Raw genomic sequence first — 25520 nt, 5'->3', positions numbered from 1 at the left:
CATATAGTTATATTTTTTAAAGTAATGTGTTCTCCAGTTTATGAACTTTTACTGTGTCTTCGATTGTCAGAAACATAATAGGTGTGTAAAAAGAGCTTGTGTAGACAAGTACCCCTTGACACAAAATGAGAAAGAGGTTTTGTGGATTATAGGTAGATAAGAATAATGTCTGAGAAGGGTTGAAACAGCCAGTGGCCTCCTGTACTTATTCGTAGTCACAAAAGAACAAACGAAACTAAAACTTTGGGTTGTTCATTAACATTGCCTGTGCATAGTATGTGTGTATTATTGTGGACGATGCCTTTTCCTCTCTTACTGAATAGTTTCCTAGTGCAGAACACTCATTGTCTTTAATGTCTGTCAGTCTGTATATCTGCATGTCTGCATGAAACAGTGCCACTGTGTGGCTAAATTGATATCAATAAAGTTTAATATAAGAAATATGTTATCCACAATAAATTTTAGTTCAATTGGTCCCTTACCCTGTAGAGTCCTTGCTACCTGTGTGCATTTTTTTAAGTTGTAGATATACAAACAAGTACAACTATAATTGAAACAGCATCTCTAAATGGATAATATATATCTTACTCAGTATTCTAGAGACTGTAGCATTTTGTGACAGAAATGGTTCTCATATATAAAAAGAATAATGTTATCTGAACTTTTGTAAAGTGAAGTAAATATAGTTTAATAAAAAGTTAAACTAATAGCTTTAACTTTTTTGTACTTTTCTCCATCTTTAATAATTTGGCCGTTAAATATATTTGATTGAACATATCAACTGAGCATATTCATACACCTGTCTCTGTGTCATTTCAGTCAGTGGACATAAGTTTAGTAGACAAATTCAAGTTACTGTGTTGAGTATTACTGTTCTACTGAAGTGTAGTGCAGTGTATTCCATCTAAATTAAACATATTCCACTCCTAAGTCACATTTTCAATTCTTTGATATTAGCAGTTATAGATTTCCTACATAGGTGATGATTGATGATTAATTTATTTTATTATTCATTCTTAAAATAACATTGATTTCTTTTTCTTGTTCATTTTTAGCTTTACCGTGCAAAATGAAGTATGGTCAGCAGCATGCTAAATACAAAGATAGTCTGGTAACAGTTATGTTTTTAATAGCAGTTGTCACAAAAACTACAAATCTGTAACCTTCTTGTGACATCTACATGTGCTATATAATGCAGACTCAATGAGTACTCCATAGTCAGGGCATTATTTTTTCCCTCCTTTCTTATTCTGTTTATTTTATGTTGTCCTTTTGTTGTTGCACCACGGACTGAAAATAAATGAAATTTTTTTGCTTGTACCACAGGTTACTGTGTGTGTGTGTGTGTGTGTGTGTGTGTGTGTGTGTGTGTGTGTGTATGTGTATGTATGTACCTACTGATGTGGAGGATTTATGGTCACATGTCATGTTCTGCTACTAATGGTTGCTTAGGTTTCTTTTCCATAACCTTAGAGAAGAATGTTTCTTGACAAAAAGCTAGTTATTCCAGTAACTTAGATATATTTTTGATGTGTTTGATAACAGGATGGAGGCAGTGACCCCCTGCATGACTCTTCTCGACGCAGCAGCCAAGAGGAACTGAGGTGGCCAGGAGAAGTGCAACCATGGAGTAGTTCTGACAGTGATATGTCATCACGACTACGCTCAAATATGCTTCTGCATGCCTCTGATAACAACCAGCTTAGGTAACTTTCATTTGAGCCAAGTATTTCACAACTAGAAGGAGTAACCCACTGATGGGTTATGAGTATTGATTAAGAACATTGTTACAATGAAGACATTCACTGTCAATGGTTTATGAACTTCTTGAGCCTGAAATTGATTATAATAAAAGTATACACATTTACAGGCTGTCTCTAAAAATGAATTGATGGAAGAAATGTTTTGATATACAGTAGGTCCGAAGGAACTTTCTTGGAAAAGAAATAAATGTGAATGCCCAAATAAGGATGATATATAGAAGGCCCAAAGGAAATTTCTTAAAGTATAAGTTGATTGCAAGTCACTGCTAATATAATGCTTCTTAATTTTTGCTCTATAACCTAAGTGATGTATGTAACATATGAATGAAAGGTTTGAGTTTCCTTCCTCTATTTATGTTCAGTGCTGGTGTGATTGGTTAACTAATATCACATCACACATTTAGAAAGGCTACTTCACATTCACAGGGTATGAACAAAGTATAAAACAGTAACTGAATAATTAACACTGAAGTTCCTTGTGTCATTTTTGAAAGTTCTTGAAAGTGATCACTGTCAGATGTGGGTAAGTTTGGTGGAGTTCTGTTGTTGACTGACTGTAGAGTGGGCAGGTCCAGTGATTGAGATTAGCTCTTTCCATTGGATCTGATTGAGTAGGTGCTCCTCCCCATTTTTTAACCTGAGGACGGAAGCAGATCCAGCTTCCAAAACATAGTGTTCTTTTTAAAAACATAGATGGTTTAAGGTACGTAGTCCAAGGCTTTAGTGAACCTGATTGTAACACACCATTGTCAGTACCTTTTAAAATTGACATGTTACTTTAACATTATACATTGATGTAAGTAGGCATTCTGGAACTTCTAGGTAGTAGGTTGATTGGTTGTCTGGGTGATGTGTACTACTTCCTTATCAAGAAAAATGAACAGCAACACTTTTCTTTATGCATTCTTTGGTTGTGATGATTGATATTTTCTGCCAATAATTCTGAGATTTTCAATAAGTATTATATCAAAGTGATCTTTAGTGACGTGTTATTCATATTGAATTTCACTGTTTGCTTTACTGATCTATTGTCATTAGGGATTAACAAACAGAAATATGCTGACAAATGAGGAGTACTGTAAGATTATTCTCCTTTCTAAAATCAGGGCTGAAAGCTTTTATCAAGTTTGGTTGGGATTTAGTAAGCCTGTATAGTACAAGGGTTCTTAAGCCTTGATATTTTATGAGCTGTATTTAGATTAGGCTGAAATAATTGCTTTGTGTCTTCTCCAGGCCTGTGCGTCTCCCAAAGGGTGAATCATTTGAGTGTCGTGACACTTTAAAAGCCAACTCACTCCGTCTCTCAGTGTCTAAGTCATACAGTTTTGGGGGTTACCCAGTGGCTGTGCTTTCTCGGGGCGACAGCTGCACAAGTACACACAGTGCTGGTGCTCGACTGCTCACCAAGCAAGGTACTTGTGTTTGTTTTACACTACTTTTTCATTGTGTGTATAAAATGTTACTGTCTTAATCCCTCAGCACAGATTACTTTGTTCATGACATTAAAATACAGAGAATTCATGATAATCTTATTGTTTTGTAGATTCTGGTAGCAGCATGTCTTCCCGCCTCAGTCCTTCCAGTTCTGGCTACAAGTCACAGTCCCAACGTTCGGACACAACCACATCAGCCACGCCTTCCCCAACTGCTACTCCTGTATCTCAGTTGAGCATCTCTAGCTCCACCCAACCTCAGGTGAGCTATTTTCAGTTTGTTTGATTTTTTAATATTATCTAGGTGTACTCCTTTGCTTGCTGTAAAATTATTCTTTGTCATTTCTTTACTTTAAACTTTTCCCACCTACAGAAATAAAGGATTTTTTTGTAATTATTTGGTACTTTGACTGCTTATGTAGTATGTATGTACTTTTCCTTTTCCTTTTATGTAATCACCTCTGGGGTGTCCCAAAAAAGATATATACACACATTCAGGGAATGAAATAAAGACATTTTAATAAACTAAACCATTACATACATCAGCATTGGCACTTAGTGAATTAGCGAATATAGCTTTGGTGTTCGTAATGACCACTGTTAAGTTCATGGTGCAGTTGACAGTGGTGAGCAACCGACTGACAAGCAGCCACCAAAGTTACTACCGGGAAGGCTGTGTAAGACCATTTAATTTCTTCCTGGAGCTGTTGATGTGTTGCTGGCTTTGTGCTGTACACTGCATCATTCAAGTAACTCCACAAGAAATAAATCGGATGGGGTTACATTTGGTGATTGTGGGAGGTACTCAACAGATCCTCTACATCCTATCCATCAGTCAGGAAATGTGTTGTCAAGATAGGCTGTGATATCATGTTGGTAATGTTGGGGTACCCTGTCTTGTTGATACTACATATCCTTGTCACTATACAACCGATGAATTGTAGGAACAACAATGGATACTTTAATGTGTATATGTTTTAGGGACAATTATTATTAGTGCATTACATATCTGATTTAAATAACTCATGCTGTTATTAGTTCCTGAGAATTTAGACTTCTGACCTGTTATGCATACATCTACAAAAATAAAATATATATATCTTCACTTACTTTTGGCAGATTAACATAAAATTTGATAAGAATATTCATGAAGCCATCCACCTTATTTGGAGAGTATGGTACCTTTGAAAACAGTAGCTAATGTATCTGAGAACAAACACTGTGAACCTTTAGTTTTTCTTGTGGACCAGTAATATTTTCATTTTTGTTTGGAGTGATCAGTTCATTTCATGATTTGTGAGAAAATTAGAGAAACTGATGTCTGTTGATAACACTGGTTTGTTTCTTCACACAATGTTTCAAAGTGTTCATTACTAGGGATCGTACTTATAATTTAATAATGTATACACTTTCAGTATCATTTGGATCTATAGTAACATCAGGATTGCTTTTAAGTACCCTTAAATTTGCGGGAAACATGAACATTTGACAACCATTCCTATCACTACCAGACAGAATATCAGTAGTATTTCTTTTGCTGTGTCGTGTCATGACTCCCCTACATTGCTTTACTTGTATTAAGAGATATCATAAAAGTAAACTAATTATTTTGTCCTGAATTTCAAAGGAAATTTGTAAGGCAAGTTGTGAATTATTTGCTGTTTGATTTTGGGGTCAATTTTTACCATCCCAGATGGTTAATTGCCCATGACAAGTATTTGTTAAAACAGTTTTTTTCTGTATATTGTGAACTCTCATTATCTTGCAGATGTCTAGTCATGGGGCACTGTCCCCACAACACACACCCGAGTCAAGTAGTCATGAACAGAACCAGACTGTGATGTGGGCTGTGACCAGCATGGCTTCCGTTCCTCCTGGCAGTGTACTCATAAACCCTCAGGTGAGGGAGTGTGGAGAAGGAGAGAAAGCTTGTATGTTTCTGTTCACTCATCAGATAGCCATGTTTTCATAACACATTTCTTTTGAAGATTATTGCAGACACTGTGTTTGTGCCAAATTTGATTTTAAGTTTATTGTCTTATATCTGCTAATAAAATAAATTATTGAATAAGTGTTTTCATATTCACAGCTACTATATCTGATATGATGGTACTTTATAATACTGCCTTTTGACTCCATCTAATAATACTTTTTGAAACATTATAGAATAAGAGAGAAGTAGACAATTTGCTCTGGGGCTGACGTCAGTGTTTATGTTGACAGACCGGGCAGCCATATGTTAATTCTGACGGCTCAGTGTACCGTTATGACCCGGCCAATCCTCCCAAGGTTGTAACAGATGATGGTAGAGAGAGTGTCAGTGTCAGTGTCAGTGGCAGTGATGGTACTAGCAATCGCCAGAAGAGCACAGGCAGCTCCGAGCAGATGCATCCACCAGCACAGCAACAAACTTGCCAAAGCCAGAAGTGTGCGTAATTAGTATTGATCCTGTATTAGCAAGATCTGACTGTATGATGTCAGTAGGATTTGAGATTCTCATGGCAGTGAGTATGAAGATGACTGTCTTAAGGAGGTAGCATGGACCTCTGAAACAATGGTAAACTTCTACCAGACTACATGGCATTGCAACCCAGAAGACAGCCATCTTCATACTCACTGCCATGGGAACCTCAAATCTTACTTGGTAAACCTCTGTGGGCAGGTTATTCATTAAAAAGACCCTGATGATGGAGGCAGCAAGGACCTCTGAAACATTGGTAGACTTCTACCAGACTACATGGTGCTATAACCCAGAAAACAGCCATCTCTATATGGCATCAGTCCTTGTCTTCCATTTCTTTGTGTTCTGGATTTTCATATGTGCTTTGTGATAGAGCATTTTGTGTTGTTTCCCTATAACACTACACATCCACTACCTGGTTGTCCATCCATCTGTTGCTTTGAGACACTTTTTAAGCAAAACATGCAGGTAACTGTTTATGCAGTCACAGTATATGTGCATTATTATTAAGAAATAACCTGCTGTGTCTTAGCACAAGGCCTAACAAATATGTGTCAAAACAGATGGTCTTATGCTGTTAAATGAAACACTATTACTAAATGTGACATAAACTACAGATTCATTCATTAGTATCATTTGTATCTTGTTGAGAACCATTGCCGCCAACTAATTCTTTAATAGGATTGTTACAGAGTTGGCACTTGTTACTGCCATCATCTTTGAGAATCACAGCTGAGCTTGTAATATTTGTATTTCTGCTGTTATGTGTTCTAAATGGGAAATATTAGAACTGTTAGAATCTAGACGAAGTTAAAAGTTTACTTATTGTCAATAATTGAAAAATTATGCAAACCTGACTTACAGTATGATGTATAATTTCAGTATGACAGCAATGGGTAGGATATGAAACTTGGAAACATTTCTCAGTGTTAATGTACAGTATTAACATCTTGCAGTACACGTAAAGTTTCAGTTATATTAATTGTGAATGATTCTTTGTTGCAGCTCATCCTTCCTCCACTTCATCTTCAGCAACTTTGCCATCAAAAACTGTCTGTTCAACTCATGTAACAACAACTGCTACCTCCCCTTCCTTACCTATGTCACCTCCTCCTGCCCTACTGCCTAACTCACAACCTCACTCCAACTCCACATTAGTTAATACATCAGCTACCTCACAGATCCATGCCCCACCACAACAGCCTGTTCTCACAATCTGCCACTCCAGTCAATGCTCGTATGTACCAAACCCTGCTGTCCCTCCAACAGAACCAGTACAACTACAGCAACACCTCGGAACCTTGCCTGTTGCATCCATACCGATGTGCCCACAGCTAGCTAATACTAATAGTAGTCTGGTGAACACTCAGACACACTCATATCCTCAGCAGCAATTTGTACCAGCTTTGCAACATCAGCAGCCAGAAATGATGTTTGGTAACCAGGTGCCAGCTCAAGCACAAAGTCAACAACCAACACCACCTCAGATGGTGTTTGCTAGCTATAACATGGTACCAGTGCCATCAGCTGCCAATGGTACTACTGCGATGGCAGCTGGCACAACAGGATATGAACAGAGGCATTCAGTAAGTTATGGATACGGCCATACTATTTGTATATTTTTGTAATTTTCCAAAACCACGAACAAGAATTGGGAGAAAAGAAAATAATAGTTGTTGATGTTGTGTTCTGGATTATGATGCATAAGTCCACATAGCATCACAACTCAGAAGTCCAGCACTGACGTCTTTTCCATGGGAACCTTAAATCTCTGAAGTAACAGTTATATTTTGTGTGTATATGTCATACTTATATTTCATTCTAAATTTGGGATGCATTGTATGTTGGTTTCAGCTAGTTCATTGTGCAAAATATCATACATATATGTGATAAGCCTTCCTTACTGCTGTTGACTTACCAGTCATTGTATAACAGATTAGTATTTGTAACTGTTTTCTCCTTACAACTGTATACTGCAATAACAAATGCAACTTTGTGCAAAATGAATTGTTTGACAATATTTTAGGTTTACACAATGAATTGTTCAACAGAGATGGGTTATTTATACATTGAAATGCATTTCAGCATTTAAAAGCTGATGAAAATTCTGATATTATTACAGAATGAATAATATTGTAAATCACAAAAATCACATAATTTACATACTTAAAAATATTTTGTTGTCTACAAATTACATTATGGTAATGCCAGTGTAATACTGAAAATGTAAAGAATTTTAAGTTTTCATTGCAGAGGAAACTACAATCAAGACATTAAAAGATGTTAGTTTTCCAAGAGTATTATCAAGTTGACAAGTCATTTAAAGAACATAGTATTACATTAGCAATTAAAGAGTGTAGGAGCAGAGCATTCATGTTAATTTTTAATTGTGTTAGTTGTCTTAGCCCAGCTAACACTTCAAAAAACAAAAAGTCTTTTGTCCAACTCTCCTGGTTCACATGTATTCCATGAACTGGAACACTGCAGAACTGATCACATAACATGTGTTTTTAGCCAGCACCACCCAACCAAGTGTTGTTGGCAACTTTGTAGAGATTTTTATGCTCATAGCTTGCAGTGCTTGATAAAAGGGCATAAGTCGATATAAATTACAGGTAGCCCTCGATTTGCACCGGTTCAATTTGCGCCGATTGAGAATAACACCGATTTTGAAACCAGCAAGTCAAAAAGTGAAAAAATATACATTTTACTATTATTTATAACGTTTTACTATGTTTCTCGTACTGCTTTTTATACTAAATTGTAATTCTTACATCGCTGTTTTTGTATAAAAATTATAAATACAGTCATCTCTGCAATTATGTATGTTTCGTTAACGCGAATTTGCTCCAGTGAGATGGATGAATCGATAAAAGCTGTTTGTGAAATGCAAACTTTTGCATATGCGAGTTTGCTCTTATGAAATTTCATTCCTGGCGCTTTAAACTTTCAAAGGACTAATTTAATCTCTGCGGAGGTACCAGGGTTATTTTTACTACGCAATTTTCTGTAGGTCGGCATCTTACATGAATGCGACTATCGCATAACAGCAGAGGTGACTGTACACATCAGTCACGTGAAAGAATCGCAGTAAATCGCTGGGACCAAGGAATTGCTGATTGTAAGTGTATAAAATATATTTTTTAAATTTCCTTTATTTTATTTACGTTATTTCAGAGCTTTAAATGTAATGCCATTACATTAGTCATCAATGTTTGGGTGCTGGGAACGCATGTCATTGACTTCCCATTGATTTACATTATAAAAGAGTTTCAATTTATGTCAATTCTGTTTACGCCGGTTCATCCAGAAACGCATCCCCGGCGTAAATCGAGGGCTACCTGTATATTTGACTTGCACCCTTTTTACCAGTTTCAAAAGAGATGTCAAATGTATGAATGACTGTGTATGATCAATTGATAATTATGTCGAAATATATGGTTGTGGCTTCTTTAAGGTTGTATCTTGGCATTTGTATGGAGTGATTGAAAAGATTATGAAGACTGTTAGGATAGCCACTTGCAGACTAAGAATCAAGCCCAGGGCCTCCCACATTTGAAGTAGGAATGCTAAACATTCAAATCTGACTTAGTTTTGTGTACAGGATGGTACCTGTATGGCAATCTCAGACCTGAGCAGTTACTTCATGGGGCTGGGCCTTGTGACAGACCAGCGTGGTGGTGGTGGTGTTGGTGGCAGTGGTAATGATAACTCTAGTAGTCAGCAGCAGACACAGCCCTCAACAGCAGGGGGCATGATGCCAGTCCCCTCTTCACTGCACCACAGCCACCATCCTCATAATTATCAGTCGCAACCTCCTGCCCCAGCTGTAGCTTCTGCAACTCCATATTGGCAACCTCAGCAACAGTCTAGTCCTGTACAGGTAACTAGGAGGAACAGAATTTTTACAATTTAAATATTTCATATGTTCAATGCCTTGTGAAACACTGTTTTTGTGTAGAGAAACCTGCTCGTCTAGTTCTTATAATCCTCAGAGAACTGATGCAATTTTTGTCTCATTTAAGGTATACTGTTTATTTCTGCTTATTCATCTTGGATAGTTTTTTTTTTACATGATGCCTAACATGCCATTTAATCAACATTGCAGCATTCACAACAACAGACACCACAGCAACCAGCTCAACAGCCATTACCAATGTATTACGTACCACCAGCTCTTGCAGCTCCTCCTCCTCCACCTGTATCTGGTTCAATGCTCAGCACCTCCCCTCCACAGCAGGCCACCTCCAACAGCTCAAATCCAGCGACTCCAAGATATATGGCAGCATACCCACCTTACCAGCAGGTTCCAAGTGGTACTCCACTGTGCCATCCCAGTGGTCCCAGTTTGCTTCCCCCTGTTCAACAGCATACACATCAGGACAGGTCACAACAGAGCATGGGGCCCAGTGGTATGTATGTTCCATTCATCAGTACAAATTAATCTTCTTCCTTTTGTGTGTGTGTGTGCCCCTCCACCTGGTAAGGTCTGAAGCTGTGGTTTCAGATTGGCCATATTAATGACACATCTTTTCTTTTCCAACCCCAACCCCCCTTTTGACAGTTGCAGCTTTGTGACTGTGAATAATGCCCTGTGGGTTCTAAGGGAATTGAGAGTTGTTGATGAAGAATTAAGCAGAAAATCTGCTGATGACCCTGTTACCTCCTTCTTTTCCATTTAATTTTTGTAAGCCTCTAACTGCTTATTTAGTGAACTTGAGAATAATTTTTATGAAACATTAACTATTACATTTTTCATATTTTTATGTAAACTAATTTAGATCTCTTTTATAAGTGTATTCTGTTGTTAAGTGGATGTTGTTAAGTAATCATAATCAATCACAATAATTAATATTACTATTGAAAAATATCTGCTTAGTCATTTACCTGAGCCTGGAATTTTCTTTTTGTATATATGAGACATAACATTATTCTGGTTCTGAAGCAGAACCTATATAGAAGCTGTAACTATTTTCACAGGAGGCTACATACCGAATTATCCTGTGGTGAGCTACGGGGCAGCTATGATGGCTGCCACAGGGAATGGGGAATGCATGTCTCTGTACTCTCAACCTTCTCTACATATGCTGTACACCCCCACCAGTATTAATGTAAACTCGTAAGTGACCTCTGTCTCACCTTAGTTAACCCTTTTAACGGAGGATGGAGGAAATACATTGTTTTCTGTATTCTGTGTGAAATGTATGATCTTCGTTCAGATTTTAATAACTTTAATTCATATACAAAGGAGAAAACTGTTTATATCATATTTAAACTATACTCAATTGATGTTTGATAGGACTGATGGCCAGTATGTCAGTTACATGGCTATATGTTATGTGTAAAAGGTTTGTAAAATGAACTCATAATGATGAGGTTCATCTGTCTGCATGTGTTAATCTCTTAACATACAGTACAGATTTTGATTAAGTTTGGTGTTGTGGGGTTGGGGGTCTACACTAAAAGCTGAAGAGTGAATTTAATTTTGTTGTTTATTGGTCTGATATATCCCTCACTTTACATGAGGCTCAAAATAAACTTGAATTTTATTGAAAATAGGTTATCATACTAAGGAATTATGAATTGTATAAAATATAGACCTCATTAAGATCTATAAATTTAATTTGAAGCATTTTTATTACAGTGATTTATTTATTTATTTTTATTTAAAGAGGCTGTTAGTAGCTCAGACTGAATATCTTTGAGTTATAGGATGATTAATGAATAATAAAGTGAAAAGGATATGGAAGAAAGGGTCATGTCCTGATTCAAGGTGGTATAGTATTGTCTGGAGTGTCAGAGTAAAACCATGAAAAACCTCAGTCAGGATAGCTGGTCTTAGGACTAAGATTTGAACCAGGAAAGGTTTAACGCTAGGAAGGGGGAGGAAATCTTAAGAATTTTGTCAGTTAAGTGAAATAATTTTTATTGCTGAAATGAATTGGCCATGTAGGAATGATACTCTACTTGTCTTTAATGACTACTGTGAAAAGAAGAGAGTAACTTCTCAGTATTTACGGCTGTGAAAGGATTTTAGTTACAAGTTGTCTTATGTTCTCTTTCAGCTTGAGTAGTAGTTCATCAAGTGCGTCAGCCTTGCCTGGAGGAAGTGCACTACCTTACTATCACCCGCCTTCAACCCCAACATCCCACACCCAGCCTGTAATGGCTTTGAGTATGGGACCACCCTACATGCAGCCGAGCCAACCTGGGACAGCTGTGGGAGCATACAGGGCCCCTACCCCTCCACAGACACCCACTCAGAGTCAGGTGAATTCTCAGCTGTTTTGATTGTTACATACTACAAAGATAATTTGAAAGCATCTCAACTATGAAACAACCTCAGACTTCTGCCAGTCTACTACAGTTACAGGAATAATGGTAAAGCATAACATCGTGAAAATGGTGTCTGCACTTGTTATTGAAAGTCTCATCATGGACACATGATTGACACAGTTTAATAATTCTTAGGCTCATTAAATTGAATTAAACTTGATACATTTACGAAGATTTTTGAAGCATTGATGCATTATTAAAAGAACTTGGATTTTAAGTGGTCCTGTTTGTTGTCTCAACAACTGCCAGAATTTTATGCTGGAGAAACCAAAGAAATTAATCCTAAAAATAGTCTTTTTCAGAATACTTCTAGTACTGCCATGTGTGACAACTTTGCACCTGAATTTACTTTTTAGCATGGCTGCTGCATGAAATGTAGAAGTGATAACATTTTTTGTGGTATTTTGTTTTGGATGTACTTCACCATGAAAATGAGATTAAATAAAGCAGGGGTTCATCCTAAAAGGAAGTGACCTGTTCTTAATTGTAACGCTTTGTGTCCAGTATGTTATGGTTCTCAGGGTTGAGCTACATCTCTTGTTCTGACGTGTATAACAGTCTAGTGAATACAGCAGTTACCACATTCAAGATGTGTGGAATCATTTGCCCCTAGCAGTGTGTGTGTGTGTGCTGATAGTCTGTCAAAGGGAAAATTTAGTGTACTATGTTAGAGTTCTGTTATGGTGATTATCTGTTTGTAGAGATTTGCTTTCTTGTGTCAGTATTTCATATGTACCATTGGTTTTCAGGCATGGATCATGTTTTTTTCTTCAGTGTACATAACAGTAAAGACACTAACCATTCACAGATAATGTCTGTCCGCCTTCCAGACTGCTATTTCTTATATATATATCCCTCTCTAAGAGAAATTCCATATGTGTACTGTATATGTAGTAACTGTGGTGTTTACTAAAGCAGTAGATGGATTCATACAAATCAAGCCTGTTGTTACTGCAGTCATTTGTGATTTTCCATAGACATTTTTGGAAGGTAACATCTTTAAAGCAGTGCCCAACAGTTTGTGTAAATCTCAGAATTTTAAATCTTGAGCAAATTCAGACTTGCCATAAATGTGGTGCCTGATTGAACTTAAATTTGTTGTTTGTTTGTACTGACTTGGGCTTTGACATACTGTTCGCGACTGTAATCTTGAGACTTGCAAGGAATGCAGGAGGTCCGAACAATTAAGGCTGACACTATCTTTCCTCCTTCACCCCACTTCCTCACCCAGCAAGTCTCAAGATTACAGTCGCGAACTATACTCTGTTTTCAGATGTGCTACATATTGCCTACATTGTTGATGAAATTTGTGTAATATAACATTTCATTTACTTTTACGTGTTATTTCAAACATTTTTTGATTTATTGAACATTAAATAAGATAATTAAAATTTTGGCATTGGTATGAAGCAACAGTAAGTCCAAATATTATGCATTGCTGACAGTAATTAAAAGAATATTGAATGGAAACTTGACAGCTTTTTTGTACAGCAGGAACTTTGTTATATGACACAATAATGTGACGACACTCCTCAATGCAGTGAGCTATAAAACCACTACATTTAGTAAAATAGCTTGTGACACAGGTTTAGTTCCCAAATATTATCACCACACAACACCAGATGTGATACTATTCCAGAAAATTACTAAGTTTTTTTTAATAGCTGTAATTCTAACCCCACCTCTAATTGTTACAGACCCTGTGCAACATGCCCACACACTCATATGTATATCTGAATGGAGGTGGCTATACACCAATGTACAGTGGAGGTGGAACCAATGGGAATGCCCCTACTCCTGGCCCATACAGTCAGCAGTCAACAGGCACCCCTTCTACCCCTGGGCCTTCACAGTACATTCCCCCCACAGTCATCTCAAATCTAGGGCTCTTCCGGTCCAACATGCAGGTAAAACTGAAGTGACTGCTGCCTAATTTTGTGGCCAGTCTTGTGATTAATATGTGGAAACATCAAGTTCAAGTCTGTGTTTGAGTCTTGTGTCAAACTTGTCAATCATTGTGCATAAGCATGTGAAATTTTGGATATATGTTACCTACAAATTTTATACAAAAAATGCATAGTATGCATGATAGAAGAATATGCCAATTGGATAATTGTTTTTGTGTCGTTTTAATTTTGTTCTTTTTATGTGATGAAAAACTTCCCACAGAAGAAACATAGTATAATTAGAAATTTTAGTGTAATCATCATTCTGATTTAGCAGAGAGTTGGGGACAGACAACATTATATTCAAAAGAGAATTTTTACAGATTTTGCAAGTGGTATTAAAGAATGATATGGCAAGCACAAGAACATACTGCTAACATAGCATAGGTGGGAGACATTGAGTATGTTTCAAGTCCAATTTAGTGTCTAACTCCTTTTCAGATTTCTGAAAGGAAAATATCCTTGTAATGTGATGCATGCTGTGGTGTGTGTGCACACATTGATGTGATCTTGTGCTCTTCTAAAATGATAGTGTTTGTACTTCCTCATTTATCTCTGTGATTTACATTTCAGGAAGGTATCTGATTTATCCTAGTTATTTTTCATAGTTTTGTATAAAAACTAAAACATTTTATGTATGATACACCATTAAAAAGATATTTAGTTTACCTAAAATTCATGGTGTTGAACAACATTTTTATTTTCATGAATCATTTTTCCAAAATAAATATTTTTGTTCCTTTAAACATTATTTCCATGGCATGTCTGATTATGTAAATGGATATACAGACTAGATACTGACAGTTGGTGTATAATCACTCTTATGTAATAGGAGTGTATCAAACTATATACACAGTCAAGACTTGCATATTGTGAGTGCAAACTGTCAATGCTGATGTAGTGTGAGTGTATTAGTTGATAAACATTGATTCAATGTGTATAGTAATATACACATTCAGTATTGATGTAGTATTAATGTAAAACAATCTAAGCAGTCAGAACTGATAGTGTCTATATAAAACAGTCTATGCTGACTTTGATGTAGTTTCATTTTGCTCTTAACTATTGGTGCTGGAAACAGTTTCTTTCCACACCTTCTCCCACATGGAACTTACATCTTTTTAAAAAAGGGGTTCCAGTTCTTGGGAATGAACATGTTAGTCCTGAAAAGGTATCCTCCTTCTTCAGAATTGTATTACTGACTTAAAAAACATACAGTAAAAGGAAAAATAAAATATTATGAAAGGAGCAGTGTTGATAGGATGAGAGCATTTGTTCCAGAGCATCAGGGAAGACAAAAGGCAGTGGCTTGATATGGAGAGTTTGGAAATTGTGGAATCACTGTGGTACCATCCTTGGTCAGATACTTCTGTCTCAAAAGAGACCAAGCAGATGGCACATTGTCACAGTGCAACAACCAGTTTCCAGAATCTTGAAGATGAAGGCATTTTCAATAGATAAACTTCTTGTAGATGACAAAGAATGCCTCTGTACATAGTCCTGTTGACATAAACACTTTCAAGAATGAACTCATGGGAAATGATTGGTATCAAAGAATACCTTCAGCACCTCCGTTCCCTTTGAGTGATCGACATAAAAATCTGCCTTTTTGGTGAAGAGAAAGGTTTTAAGAGTTCAGGATATATTAACATATTGTATAGTGCTTAGTATTTCATGCTTTGCCCTTTTTTAATAGAACTACAGATATGATGACATTGTTAAAATATTGAACGAGTGTTTACTACTCATATTACTGTCACATGTTAATTTCACTGTACAGTACACTATTTAGGATGTAGTCAGTTCTTTCTGACTCTGGCATTCACTTCATTTTATATTTGTCATGCCAAAAGAATTGTTATTTTAGTGGACTGTTGAATGGATTTATGGTCATGTGATATGTATTTCATGTGTTGTATTTTCCCCAGATGATGTCCAGTGTGACGTCAAGTCCTCCTCCCCCCAGACCTTCTCGTGATGGTCTAGGGCTGAAACCATCATACAGTCGGTCTCCTTCAGTCGGAAGCAAGGATAGGAGTAATGGTAGCCATTATGACACGGTGTGTGGAAATGACAAGACCGTCACAAGCATGAGGTATCCATCCATACCCATGTTTGGGCTACGCATTATGCCAGGTATATTAACACAAGATTTCTGAAGAGAGAGCTAACAATCTAGCAGTTAACTTTTCTTAAAATAATGTACACTATGTCCACTTGTACTACTGCTACTACTTCTCTGTTACCGTGACTCCTGCTACTAACCTGTCATATTCATGCTGAAGTGACATTGCATTCCACTCTTTAGTTTGGAATTGTCTGTGAAGAATGGTGCATTCGTATATAAAATTATGTAAGAATGGTTTTGTAAATCTGTACTTAGTGACCACTGAATGATTCGTTGATCCCAGAAGAGTATTTTTCTCTTAAATATTCAGATTTTTCAGTGTTATGCCACCACTCTACTGCACTAATTGCAAGCATTAATTCTGAAATTTGAAATCTGGACAAAACTACCTTCCTTCCATTACTAACAAGGATTGTACTTATATTAAGATTGAAGGATTCATGTGAATAGTCAGATCTAGTTCTTGATTGACAACTTTTCTTACATTTAAAAAATTTGTGTTCAAATCAGAATGAATTCTTTATGACATTTTATTTACCTAAATCTAGAAGAACCTCTTAAACTTGTATTGTTCTATTCTGCATAATTTGCAGCTCTCACTTTGAAGTACAAATAGTAATTTCACAGTACAGCACTCGTGATATAGTCATATAGGTCACAAGCTGTTATAAGTCACTTTGTCTACATACCATATTTACCTGACTGTAGACAACCCCACTTCTGAAAGAAGAACTGATATAAAAAAATATTAGTTTCCCAGATAAATGTCTTTGGTACAGTTCTCTGGGACAAACAAAACAATATCTCCTCCCTCCATGTCTTTAAAAATGACCATTTTGTCTGCAGCATGCTTTTATGTTGAAACTTACACCTAGGAATTGTTATTTGATGTTGCTATTACACAATATATAAGTTTTACTTTGGCAGGTTTTTCCAGAATTCACCCATTCTCTCTAAAACTTACTGGTCAATTCTATTCATTTACACCATTGATGCTTAGGCAATATGTTGTATTGTGCTCTATCATCAGGTGACATGCGAGTGATGAGCCAGCAGCCCCTTTCATCCTCATCTCCTGCATTAAGAATGCCCTTTAATCTCCCCCCTCACCCCACTTCCTTGCCAACATCTCATCATCCTGCACACAGAATGCAGCAGCAGTCAACACATTACACACTTGGCAGTCAGTCATCTGGTTCAGAGGTGTCAATAGGGTCTGTAGGTAGACCGCCTAAACCAAGAAAACAAAGGTGAGTGTAATAGTACTGAAAAGTAAAACATGCCAAATAAAATATGGATCTTGTAACTTCAGAATGAAATGGACCAAAAATCTTGCTTTCATTATAATAAATTTGTTCTTATAAGTCTCAATCCTTCAAGCATCAGAAGTGTATGGCATGCTGTTAAGATCACATCATGATAAAGTAAAGATGAGAATCAAGGATAAGTGAAAATGATGTGAAAACTCATTGTCTTGAGTGTAGGATAGTATATTCTAGTACTGAGCTGTCATAAACTGGTATTTCCTATTTGACATCATGCAGATGACTCCAGACCCCAATGTAGTCTGAAGGAATATCTACAGTACTGTCACATTATGCACTTCCATTACAGTGTAATCTCATCCTGATTTTGACTCTAAGTCAGTCTGACATGTTTGAACTCCTTGTCTATAGTGACATCTGTGACAGGTGGCAGGCATTTTGTTTACATTAAATTATATTTTCACTGGTATAAGTTCTCCCCATGTTCAAACAAAGTTCAGTTACATTTGCATGTATTATTGGTTAAATATGTAACTTAAGACATTTAGTACTTTCATCATTATTAACAATCTTTGAAATATTATCCTTTGTTTATCAATTGGGAATGTAGTAGAGTAGCAGTCTTTTCGTTATAGATTTTAACTATGTGAAAACAAAATTATGAACTTCATTGTATTACACCCATTCCTTATGCTCACATCAAGAATAAAACATAAACACTGTCTTAGGAGATTTTATGTGTTCACAACTCTTCCTTCACATTCAAAGGGTACCTCATTCAAATCCCCGCAATCCTGACATTAATTTTTGCTTACTTCTTTCTGTGATTCAACTTGTAAGTGCTTCCTCCCATCTCCACATTAATAATCTATACATATATCATTCATCATTACATAATATATCAGCTGATAACAGTAATAGTAAATAATCAAGTAAAGTCTGTAGTAAGACGCATATATTAAAAGGACTTGCTGGAAGGTATAAGAAGTTTTACATTATTAGTGAGTGCATACTTATCTAGTTTTAATTCTTTGAAGCACAAAGCTTATCTGAATATTAAAAATTCAGTTCCTACATCAAAAAACAATGTCTCCATTACAAAGGTCAGTTGGTTAATGCTGTTTAGAGGACCAACTACTGTTTATTCTGAAGATCATGAGAAACCCATAAATGCACTCTGTGAACACAGTGCAGCATTACTGAATTTGTAATTTTATGATACATACAGTAAACATTGTGCTTTGAAAAGTTAAATGACTTTGACAACATTGAAGCCAAGATGTTAATCTCAGACTTCAAAATAAACTTTCACTCACCATTTTGTGTATTCTTACCTCACATTATTAAATGTTAATTGTTCTAGATTTTAGTGGCAGATGGGGAGGGGGCAGTTCAAGGTCATCTTATATTCAGGTAAATATGGTATGCCTAGAAGACATAGGAAGAAAGGTGTTTGTAGATAATTCCTGTCTTTATTTTCTGTAATTGAGTCAGGAACTGATCTAGAATGCATGTTTACATAAAGTGCTTTTTACATTATTTCAGATCTAAGATAACAACTACAGTTGCAACAAATCCTGTTCAAAATTCACCACCTCAGGCAGGCATTACTCTGCAGCCACAGATGACAACACAGGCAGCTACTGTCACCCTTTCAACAGCTGGTGAAGGAACAGATCAAGAAACGGGTTTGTTCATGTTGCTACAGTATAAGTAGTCTTATCTAGTCCCTGCATTATAATGTTACTTAATTCTGTTCATCACTGTGATTTGGTGTATTTTCTTAGCCAGTCATACATTCTGCATGCCATTCTCGCATGTTCTATTCCAATGTGCAGATGAAGATGGTGGTCTTCTATGATGTTGCATCATATAGTTCAGTAGGTATCAACCAATATTTCATAACTGCTGACTACTCCATCATTACACTTATGATCTCAAATCATGCTGTAAGGATATTCTTGAAATTATATGTAGTGATTTGGATGTGGGTCCTGTCTCCATCTTTGGTGGGAAGGGTGGAGAGAAGAGTAAGTAAGTACCCACCCAGTAACAAGGACTGGTGTTAGGCTTTAGATGATGATTTCCAGGGAACATCTTACATCACAAATTTGGTTAACTTTTCTCCCCAGAAAATTAATGTATTAACTTCTTGTTTAGACCTTGTTATTACACACTGATATTGTATTATATTTTTGGCCTAAAAGAGTTTGTAAATTGTATGTTTACAGGTCGAGTTCTAATGATAAATGAAGGAAATCCATCCAAGCAGCACTGACATCAGTTGGGGTTTCTTATGATCTAAAGACAAGTCTCTCTCATTCTCTTACTGCCTAAGGTCCAAAATGCCTTGAAGAAAATGACAAACCAGACAGCTAACAGAAAAGTATGAATTTGAAGCACTGAATGTTGGCAGCAATGGTAAGACCCCTTTATTTTCCAACCTTGTCCTGTGTACAACACACATGATACCTGACAGTTTTGCCATGTTGTTAACCTTTGTGCTTTGTTTTTGAAGGGATATGTCTGCCGGATGACCTTCTTCATAGCATAGAGAATGAAAAATTATAATTTGATATCATTAGAAAGATTATTCTTTGAAAATCATACATAAAGCTTCTTTATGATATTTGCAGAAAGAAAATTAAAAAATTCTGTTCAGATAAAATTGTTTTTTTTTTTTTTTGGGGGGGGGGTTCTTTTATTACAAAAACGAACTTCTGAAAATATGCTCCCATCCACAAAAAAAAACTTTTTTCAGGAAAACATTGAGTCAGAAAATTCTTTTCAATCTGATTTTAACTAATGAATCTAAACTGCTTTTCGTTGTTTGGCAGTATTCAATTTATTATTATCATGTAATGGTTGGAAAGATAAAAAATGGCCATTAACTTACAGAGTGCAGGCAGTATATCAGTGATTAGTTATGTGATATGTTGTCCAACATTTCTAAAAGTTCCTTTGTATTTTAGATGCCCTTCTCTCTTCTAAACCTAAGTTCATATAAAGGAGATAATTGTGAAGTTTGAAAAAAGATATCAGTCTTGCCAACATAGTGGAAGTGTAAAATCATCAAACTCCATGTGGTGATAGGAAAAGAGGAAGAGAAAGGTGCATGTGTCAGTGTTCTGTTAAATGTCAGAGGTTAAAATAGGGTAACAAAGACGCATGTTGTTATTAAAATCTTTGTCCAAAACTAAACATCGCTTTTTTCACAAGTTGATTGATCAATGATACTTTTATTATATTGTTATAATGAATATATAAAAAATTAGCAAAAAATTTAAAGAAGAGATATATATGTGATGTTTTCAAGAGAAGTTGGAACAATTCTTGTCATATTGAAGATAAATACTGTATTGTTGTTCTTTAGTGGAGTTCTGTGATTCTTTCCATTCATGAATGATCTGTTATATAATGAAGTATGCAGTAAGAATAGTATGGAAGGAACAACATAATTTAATATATATATATATATATATATATATATATATATATATATATATATATATATATATATAAATGATGTTAAATTGTAGCTCAATTAAGAGGAGGCAAGGATTTGCAGTAGTTGTGTCAGGCTATGCTGAAGATTGATACATTGTGTTGCCTAAATAGTAATTTATCTTTTCTACTGTTGGCACAGTAACGAACATTGTCATGCATACATAAACGAATCTGAAGCCATCCACCATTGCTTCATACCGACCATGCTCCCTATCACACTGCATTTCCCTTACACCTTTCTACAGAATGTGTCTGCATTGCTCAAAACCTTAAAATATTGTGCAGGACTTAATGGAGTATTAGTTTCAGTTTCGATCCGAGTAAAGTACAGCTGTAGCTAGTGTGCCTGGGAAATGTTATCCAGTTTTATTTATTTTTCTTTCCCTTTTATCCTCCTTTTTTTCTCTCCCCCCATTCTTTCTTGACAAGGTCCTAGAGTACCCTTGGTTTGTTGTTACATGTGTTATTGTAGTCAAAGAAAAGTACTGTTTTTGTTGTTTTTCATATTATTATAATTAATAAAAACTGTACTTCAGAACTTGTTATATCTATTTTCAAAGTAAATTAAATTATGATCCAAACAAGTATTTTTTTTAAAATATTGTTATTAACAAGCTGTTATGGATAGAGACAAAAAACAGTAAGCTGGGATGTGACAATAGAAGAAAATCAAAATTTTCCAGTGTGAACACATGGAAGACGACTTCTTGTGTGTTATGATCCCATGTAGTCTTATAGATAGTTACCTACATTTGAAGGAACCATTCACATCCATCTTCAGGTATCTTCTACCCTGAGGATGAAAGGTGACAGTTCTTCCAAATATTTGTAACCATCTATGAGACTACATGGCATCATAACCCAGAAAGCCACAATATAAATTATTACTGCTTCAAAAACCTCAAACCTCACATCTGGAACTAGAAACTTCAAGAGACTGTGGTCACCAGAAGATACCAGCTACAAAGGATTGTGGATGAGGTATAATATATGCTGAGTGTCAGCTATCAACATATGAACACACTATGAAGTTCACAATATGTGAATGCAAATACAATGTAGACAAACAGAAGTCCTCCCATAAACTGCATCTCTGTAGGCAGGTGTGTCAAATATCTTGAAGAGCCCATCTTTCATTTGATAGAACTTGTAGCAGGCACTATGTGAAAATATCCTTGCTTGTCCTGCAAGATCCTGACAAGTTATTTACTAGACAACACTTAAAACTTTCACTATATGCTACCATGTATTTTTAAATGGATAAACCTGTTTTTAATGCAGTCCTATTTCTGTTAAAATAATTTATTCCAATAAGCTGTCATTTGAAACACTGTTCCTTTATTCATATTGACAATTTAAAAGATTCAAAATACTTTTTTTAATATTCTCATTAAGATGTAAGCCATGGTTTCATGCCATTGACACACTGTTATTTTCATTAATGTATAATATTTACAAGTATAAAATATTTAGGAACAAAATATCTTGCAGAAGAGTAAAAATTATCACAAAATATGAATTATACACTGAGTTTACTTATTCATGTAAGGAGGATTACCATTGTACCAGCTATTGCAAAATCCATTATTTATGTCTGAAAGAGGAACAGTTAACATATGTGCCAGCATGAAACACAGATGTTACCCACACAGTGTGGTTCTGTGATGACTTACTCTATAAATGTTTTCAAAGGCAAAAGATACTGAAAAATGTGCAACACTTTTGGTCTATACATCATTTTCTTCATAAAGCCTTGTAGCGTACAACTGCGCCATTCCCAGTTGCTTTGTTATATGTGAATTCCAGTGTCCATTAATATTATATGTATCTCATCAGGAGGTACTTCATTCAAATCCCATCTGAAAGTCATCATGCCAGACTCATACCATGAAATAAGCAACATTTACTTCTCATGTCTCATTTTGATAATTCTCTGCAGTTCATACACTGTCATTAAATAACTTATGAATCAATCTACCAAAAGTGAGTAGCATATAACACTGTACAAAGCCATGTTGTAATGGCTAATGTATGCAACATTCATATCTCTCTGGTTAAAGATAGATATTGTGTGTACATGCTACATCAGGTCTAGATAGAAAAAGCCTTTGATGAAGTGACTGACACCCAAAATGGCTCAGTGTTTTAGTGAAAATGATAGAAAACTAATCAAACCATTAATGATTCACAAGTTTAAGGTATCTTATAAGTCTACTGGCAGACAGTCTTATCAATTTTACTTAATGAGATGGGTTTGGATTTTCTCATAAAAACAGCTTAAACTAAAGTAGTCCACCATGACTAATGCTAAAGAAATAAAGCAAGTTTGGCCTCCCAATAAGACAGTGTAATCCAGTCTACCAAATAGAATAATCTTGAGTTGGTAATGCAGTTTGTTATTCTCTACAGAATCATTTGAGACAGATTTAGTAGCTGAGCTCAAAAGGTTTCTACTTTGAATGATACTTTACAGTTGTGTTAACCACTCTACTCATATTTTAGTCATAATATGCTGAGGCTCATTACCTATATGGGAAGAAGTAGCAGGTTTCGTTCTCTTCATGGTAGTCAGAAAAATGTGGTCACAGCGACAATGTTAGTTTGGTAACATGGCACACAATACTAGGTATTCCTATAATTTCTATAAATAAATGTACTTGGTATTCTAATGTCTGTTAACTTCAGTCATGGTATTTTTTCATCTTTGCCTTCTGTATGATCCTGTTGTGCAGCCAGAAATAGTTCATACAGTTGGTTAAGTTGATCTTCACGCATTTGATCAAGTTTGTTCTCATCCAGGCTTTCACCAAGCTTCTTTGCATACTTTGGACCTTTCAAACCTAGCTGTCGTGCCAGAGTTACAGCATATTTCTATAAACAAGAGGAGAAGTATACTACAATTTATGCTCTTTCACTCCAGAGAAAAATGTCACTGCAAGTGCCTGTTCAGTTTGCATGGAAATCATCCTTCCGTTTTAGAGTTTTATAACAGTGGAGTATTAGTCTTATCAAGATATTTTATTTGAACATTATCCAGTATGTTATTTAAATTACTAAATTACATTTAAATTAAGTAAGAATTCAAAATTTTTAGAGACTGGCTCTGTCTCTGTTATCAGGTAAGAATTGAAAAGATAACTACTCTGTAAGGCCCACTAGACAAAGCTATTCTTCATTAATGAGTTTTCTTTAGTTCTTACCTGCAGACAGAGACAGCCAATCTCTGAAACAGGGAATTTTAGAATTTTTAATTTTCATAATTGGTATAATTTAAACAACTCATAATGTTCAAATAAAATATAATAATCCTTAATTTTAACACCAAAACAACCACACATGTATGTCTTCTACTCACGCAGCATTATATATTGGCCAGCACATCAGCATACAACTTTCAAAATATGTAAATGACACCAAACAGAAGTAACACTGGTATTCAAAACTCCATACAGACTGAACACAGTACTGACTTTGACAAAATAGAATTTACAACCAATATGTCATAACTACCAACCCCACACAATAGGGAATCCATGGAAATTATAAAACATCAATAAAGAATGTGGTACAAACTCCATGGAGCACTGCTTGAGAAGCTAGTAGTTTCACAAAAGACAAACAAATTGCTAACCTTTTATGGAATGAGAAGGCCCATTACCATGTTCAAAACAAGAAATCACCACTGGACCCTATCCTGAGTCAGATAAATCCAGTCCACATTCTCACACCCTATTTCTGTAGGATCTAATTTAATATTATCTATGGTACACACACACACACAAATGAACTTGAATAAATAAATCACTCTAAATAACATACTGTATGTGCAGTTTTATTCTTGAACACAAAAATTGTCAAAATATAAATATTCTGATGTAACATGATGGCAACAGGCCTGATGGTTTTAAATTAACCAAAATTATAATGCAAAAAACATAAAAATTGGACTACATAAAAGATTTTGGTTTCATTTAGTTTGTATTGTTACAAATGATTTAAGACAGATCAGTGCAGTGATTCCTAAACTGTATTTTGCAGAACCATGTATGTATATGTATGTGTGTATATATATGTGTGTGTGTGTGTGTGTGTTTCCTTTATGATGCCAATTCCACAATAGCTACTGCAATATTAACTCAGTGATAGTGGGTCTAAAATGTAACCAAAACTAGCATAACCTCAATACTAAAGCTTGATGTGGGGGCTTTGATGCCTTCCAATTTTTAATTTAGTAGACCTAAATCAGCGCTCTTCTTTTAAGTCTGTATTGTTTAATTTAGGTTTGTATAAGCCAAAAGTAAAATTATGCACAAACCATCCCACTTGAAGCGTAGCTTAGAAATCAACGTAACCTAAAACATCCTTATAAAAGTGGTGAAAACATATTACGTACAGCCCATTCCACCATAAATACAGATGCTTCGGAAATGTTACAAGTCTTGTGTCTTTTGAATTCATCTCTTGTATAACTATTTCCCATCACTTGTAATTCTGTTGGGAGACCGCGATGCAACCTCAGAATAGTTTTATAAAGCATCCTAACTCTTTGAGCGTGGGTCAGATCCATTCTTCGCACAAATCAATATACGATTCTTTGTATTCTATAAAGACACATGATTCTGAATTCGTATTGAATACTCATGCCTTCAGAGAAAATAAATATAACCATCTATGACCATGA

At 35.6% G+C, this 25520-nt stretch overlaps 2 protein-coding genes across 12 annotated transcripts in view; one reads left to right on the top strand and one right to left on the bottom strand.

Annotated features, from left to right (window-relative positions):
• The window catches only part of LOC110833120 (R3H domain containing protein encore), a 68774-nt gene extending 47825 nt beyond the window's left edge, over positions 1-20949 (top strand). For 7 of the 8 annotated variants that reach the window (XM_087344039.1, XM_087344026.1, XM_087344021.1 and 4 more), the window contains 15 exons: positions 1546-1706; positions 2997-3175; positions 3307-3458; positions 4965-5096; positions 5420-5624; positions 6663-7243; positions 9262-9540; positions 9766-10069; positions 10638-10776; positions 11723-11927; positions 13691-13900; positions 15868-16075; positions 17098-17317; positions 18878-19020; positions 19564-20949. In XM_087344039.1, coding sequence (XP_087200165.1) covers positions 1546-1706; positions 2997-3175; positions 3307-3458; positions 4965-5096; positions 5420-5624; positions 6663-7243; positions 9262-9540; positions 9766-10069; positions 10638-10776; positions 11723-11927; positions 13691-13900; positions 15868-16075; positions 17098-17317; positions 18878-19020; positions 19564-19610 — 3165 coding nt within the window. In that variant the 3' untranslated portion in view covers positions 19611-20949. Of the gene's footprint in view, positions 1-1545; positions 1707-2996; positions 3176-3306; positions 3459-4964; positions 5097-5419; positions 5625-6662; positions 7244-9261; positions 9541-9765; positions 10070-10637; positions 10777-11722; positions 11928-13690; positions 13901-15867; positions 16076-17097; positions 17318-18695; positions 18746-18877; positions 19021-19563 lie in introns of those variants that run through there. The other variant, XM_087344046.1, reaches the window with a different exon arrangement.
• A 1206-nt stretch (positions 20950-22155) lies between these two features.
• On the bottom strand, positions 22156-25406 carry Sdhaf3 (Succinate dehydrogenase assembly factor 3). 4 transcript variants are annotated; one of them, XR_015533916.1, is made up of 3 exons: positions 25233-25406; positions 23366-23710; positions 22156-22698 (listed from the first exon to the last, which is right to left on the bottom strand). XR_015533916.1 is itself a non-coding variant. In XM_087344152.1 (3 exons), the coding sequence occupies exons 1-3, from the start codon at positions 24199-24201 to the stop codon at positions 23525-23527; spliced, it is 216 nt and encodes a 71-aa protein (XP_087200278.1). In that variant the 5' UTR covers positions 24202-24433; the 3' UTR covers positions 22156-23524. The 4 variants fall into 4 exon arrangements, 3 of the variants coding, with proteins under 3 accessions (XP_087200278.1, XP_021926469.1, XP_087200283.1); XM_087344152.1 differs by lacking the exon at positions 25233-25406 and adding exons at positions 24040-24062; positions 24195-24433 and having other exon boundaries at positions 22156-23710; XM_087344157.1 differs by lacking the exon at positions 22156-22698 and adding an exon at positions 24040-24062 and having other exon boundaries at positions 23571-23710.
• Positions 25407-25520: the final 114 nt, after the last annotated feature.

The sequence above is a fragment of the Zootermopsis nevadensis genome, unplaced genomic scaffold (genome assembly GCF_977971745.1).
Source record: "Zootermopsis nevadensis isolate Lab colony 2312 unplaced genomic scaffold, Znev_1.0 Znev_ptg000001l, whole genome shotgun sequence".
Classification (NCBI taxonomy): domain Eukaryota; kingdom Metazoa; phylum Arthropoda; class Insecta; order Blattodea; family Termopsidae; genus Zootermopsis; species Zootermopsis nevadensis.
This window is presented reverse-complemented; position numbering and strand designations above follow the sequence as displayed.

Excerpts from the sequence above, each read along its gene's own strand:
- Sdhaf3 (XM_022070777.2), bottom strand. The coding sequence starts at position 25,406 with ATGGATCTGACCCACGCTCAAAGAGTTAGGATGCTTTATAAAACTATT. Across the intron at positions 23,711-25,232 it reads TATTTATGGTGGAATGGGCT|AAATATGCTGTAACTCTGGC; the intron begins GTACGTAATATG and ends TCTTGTTTATAG.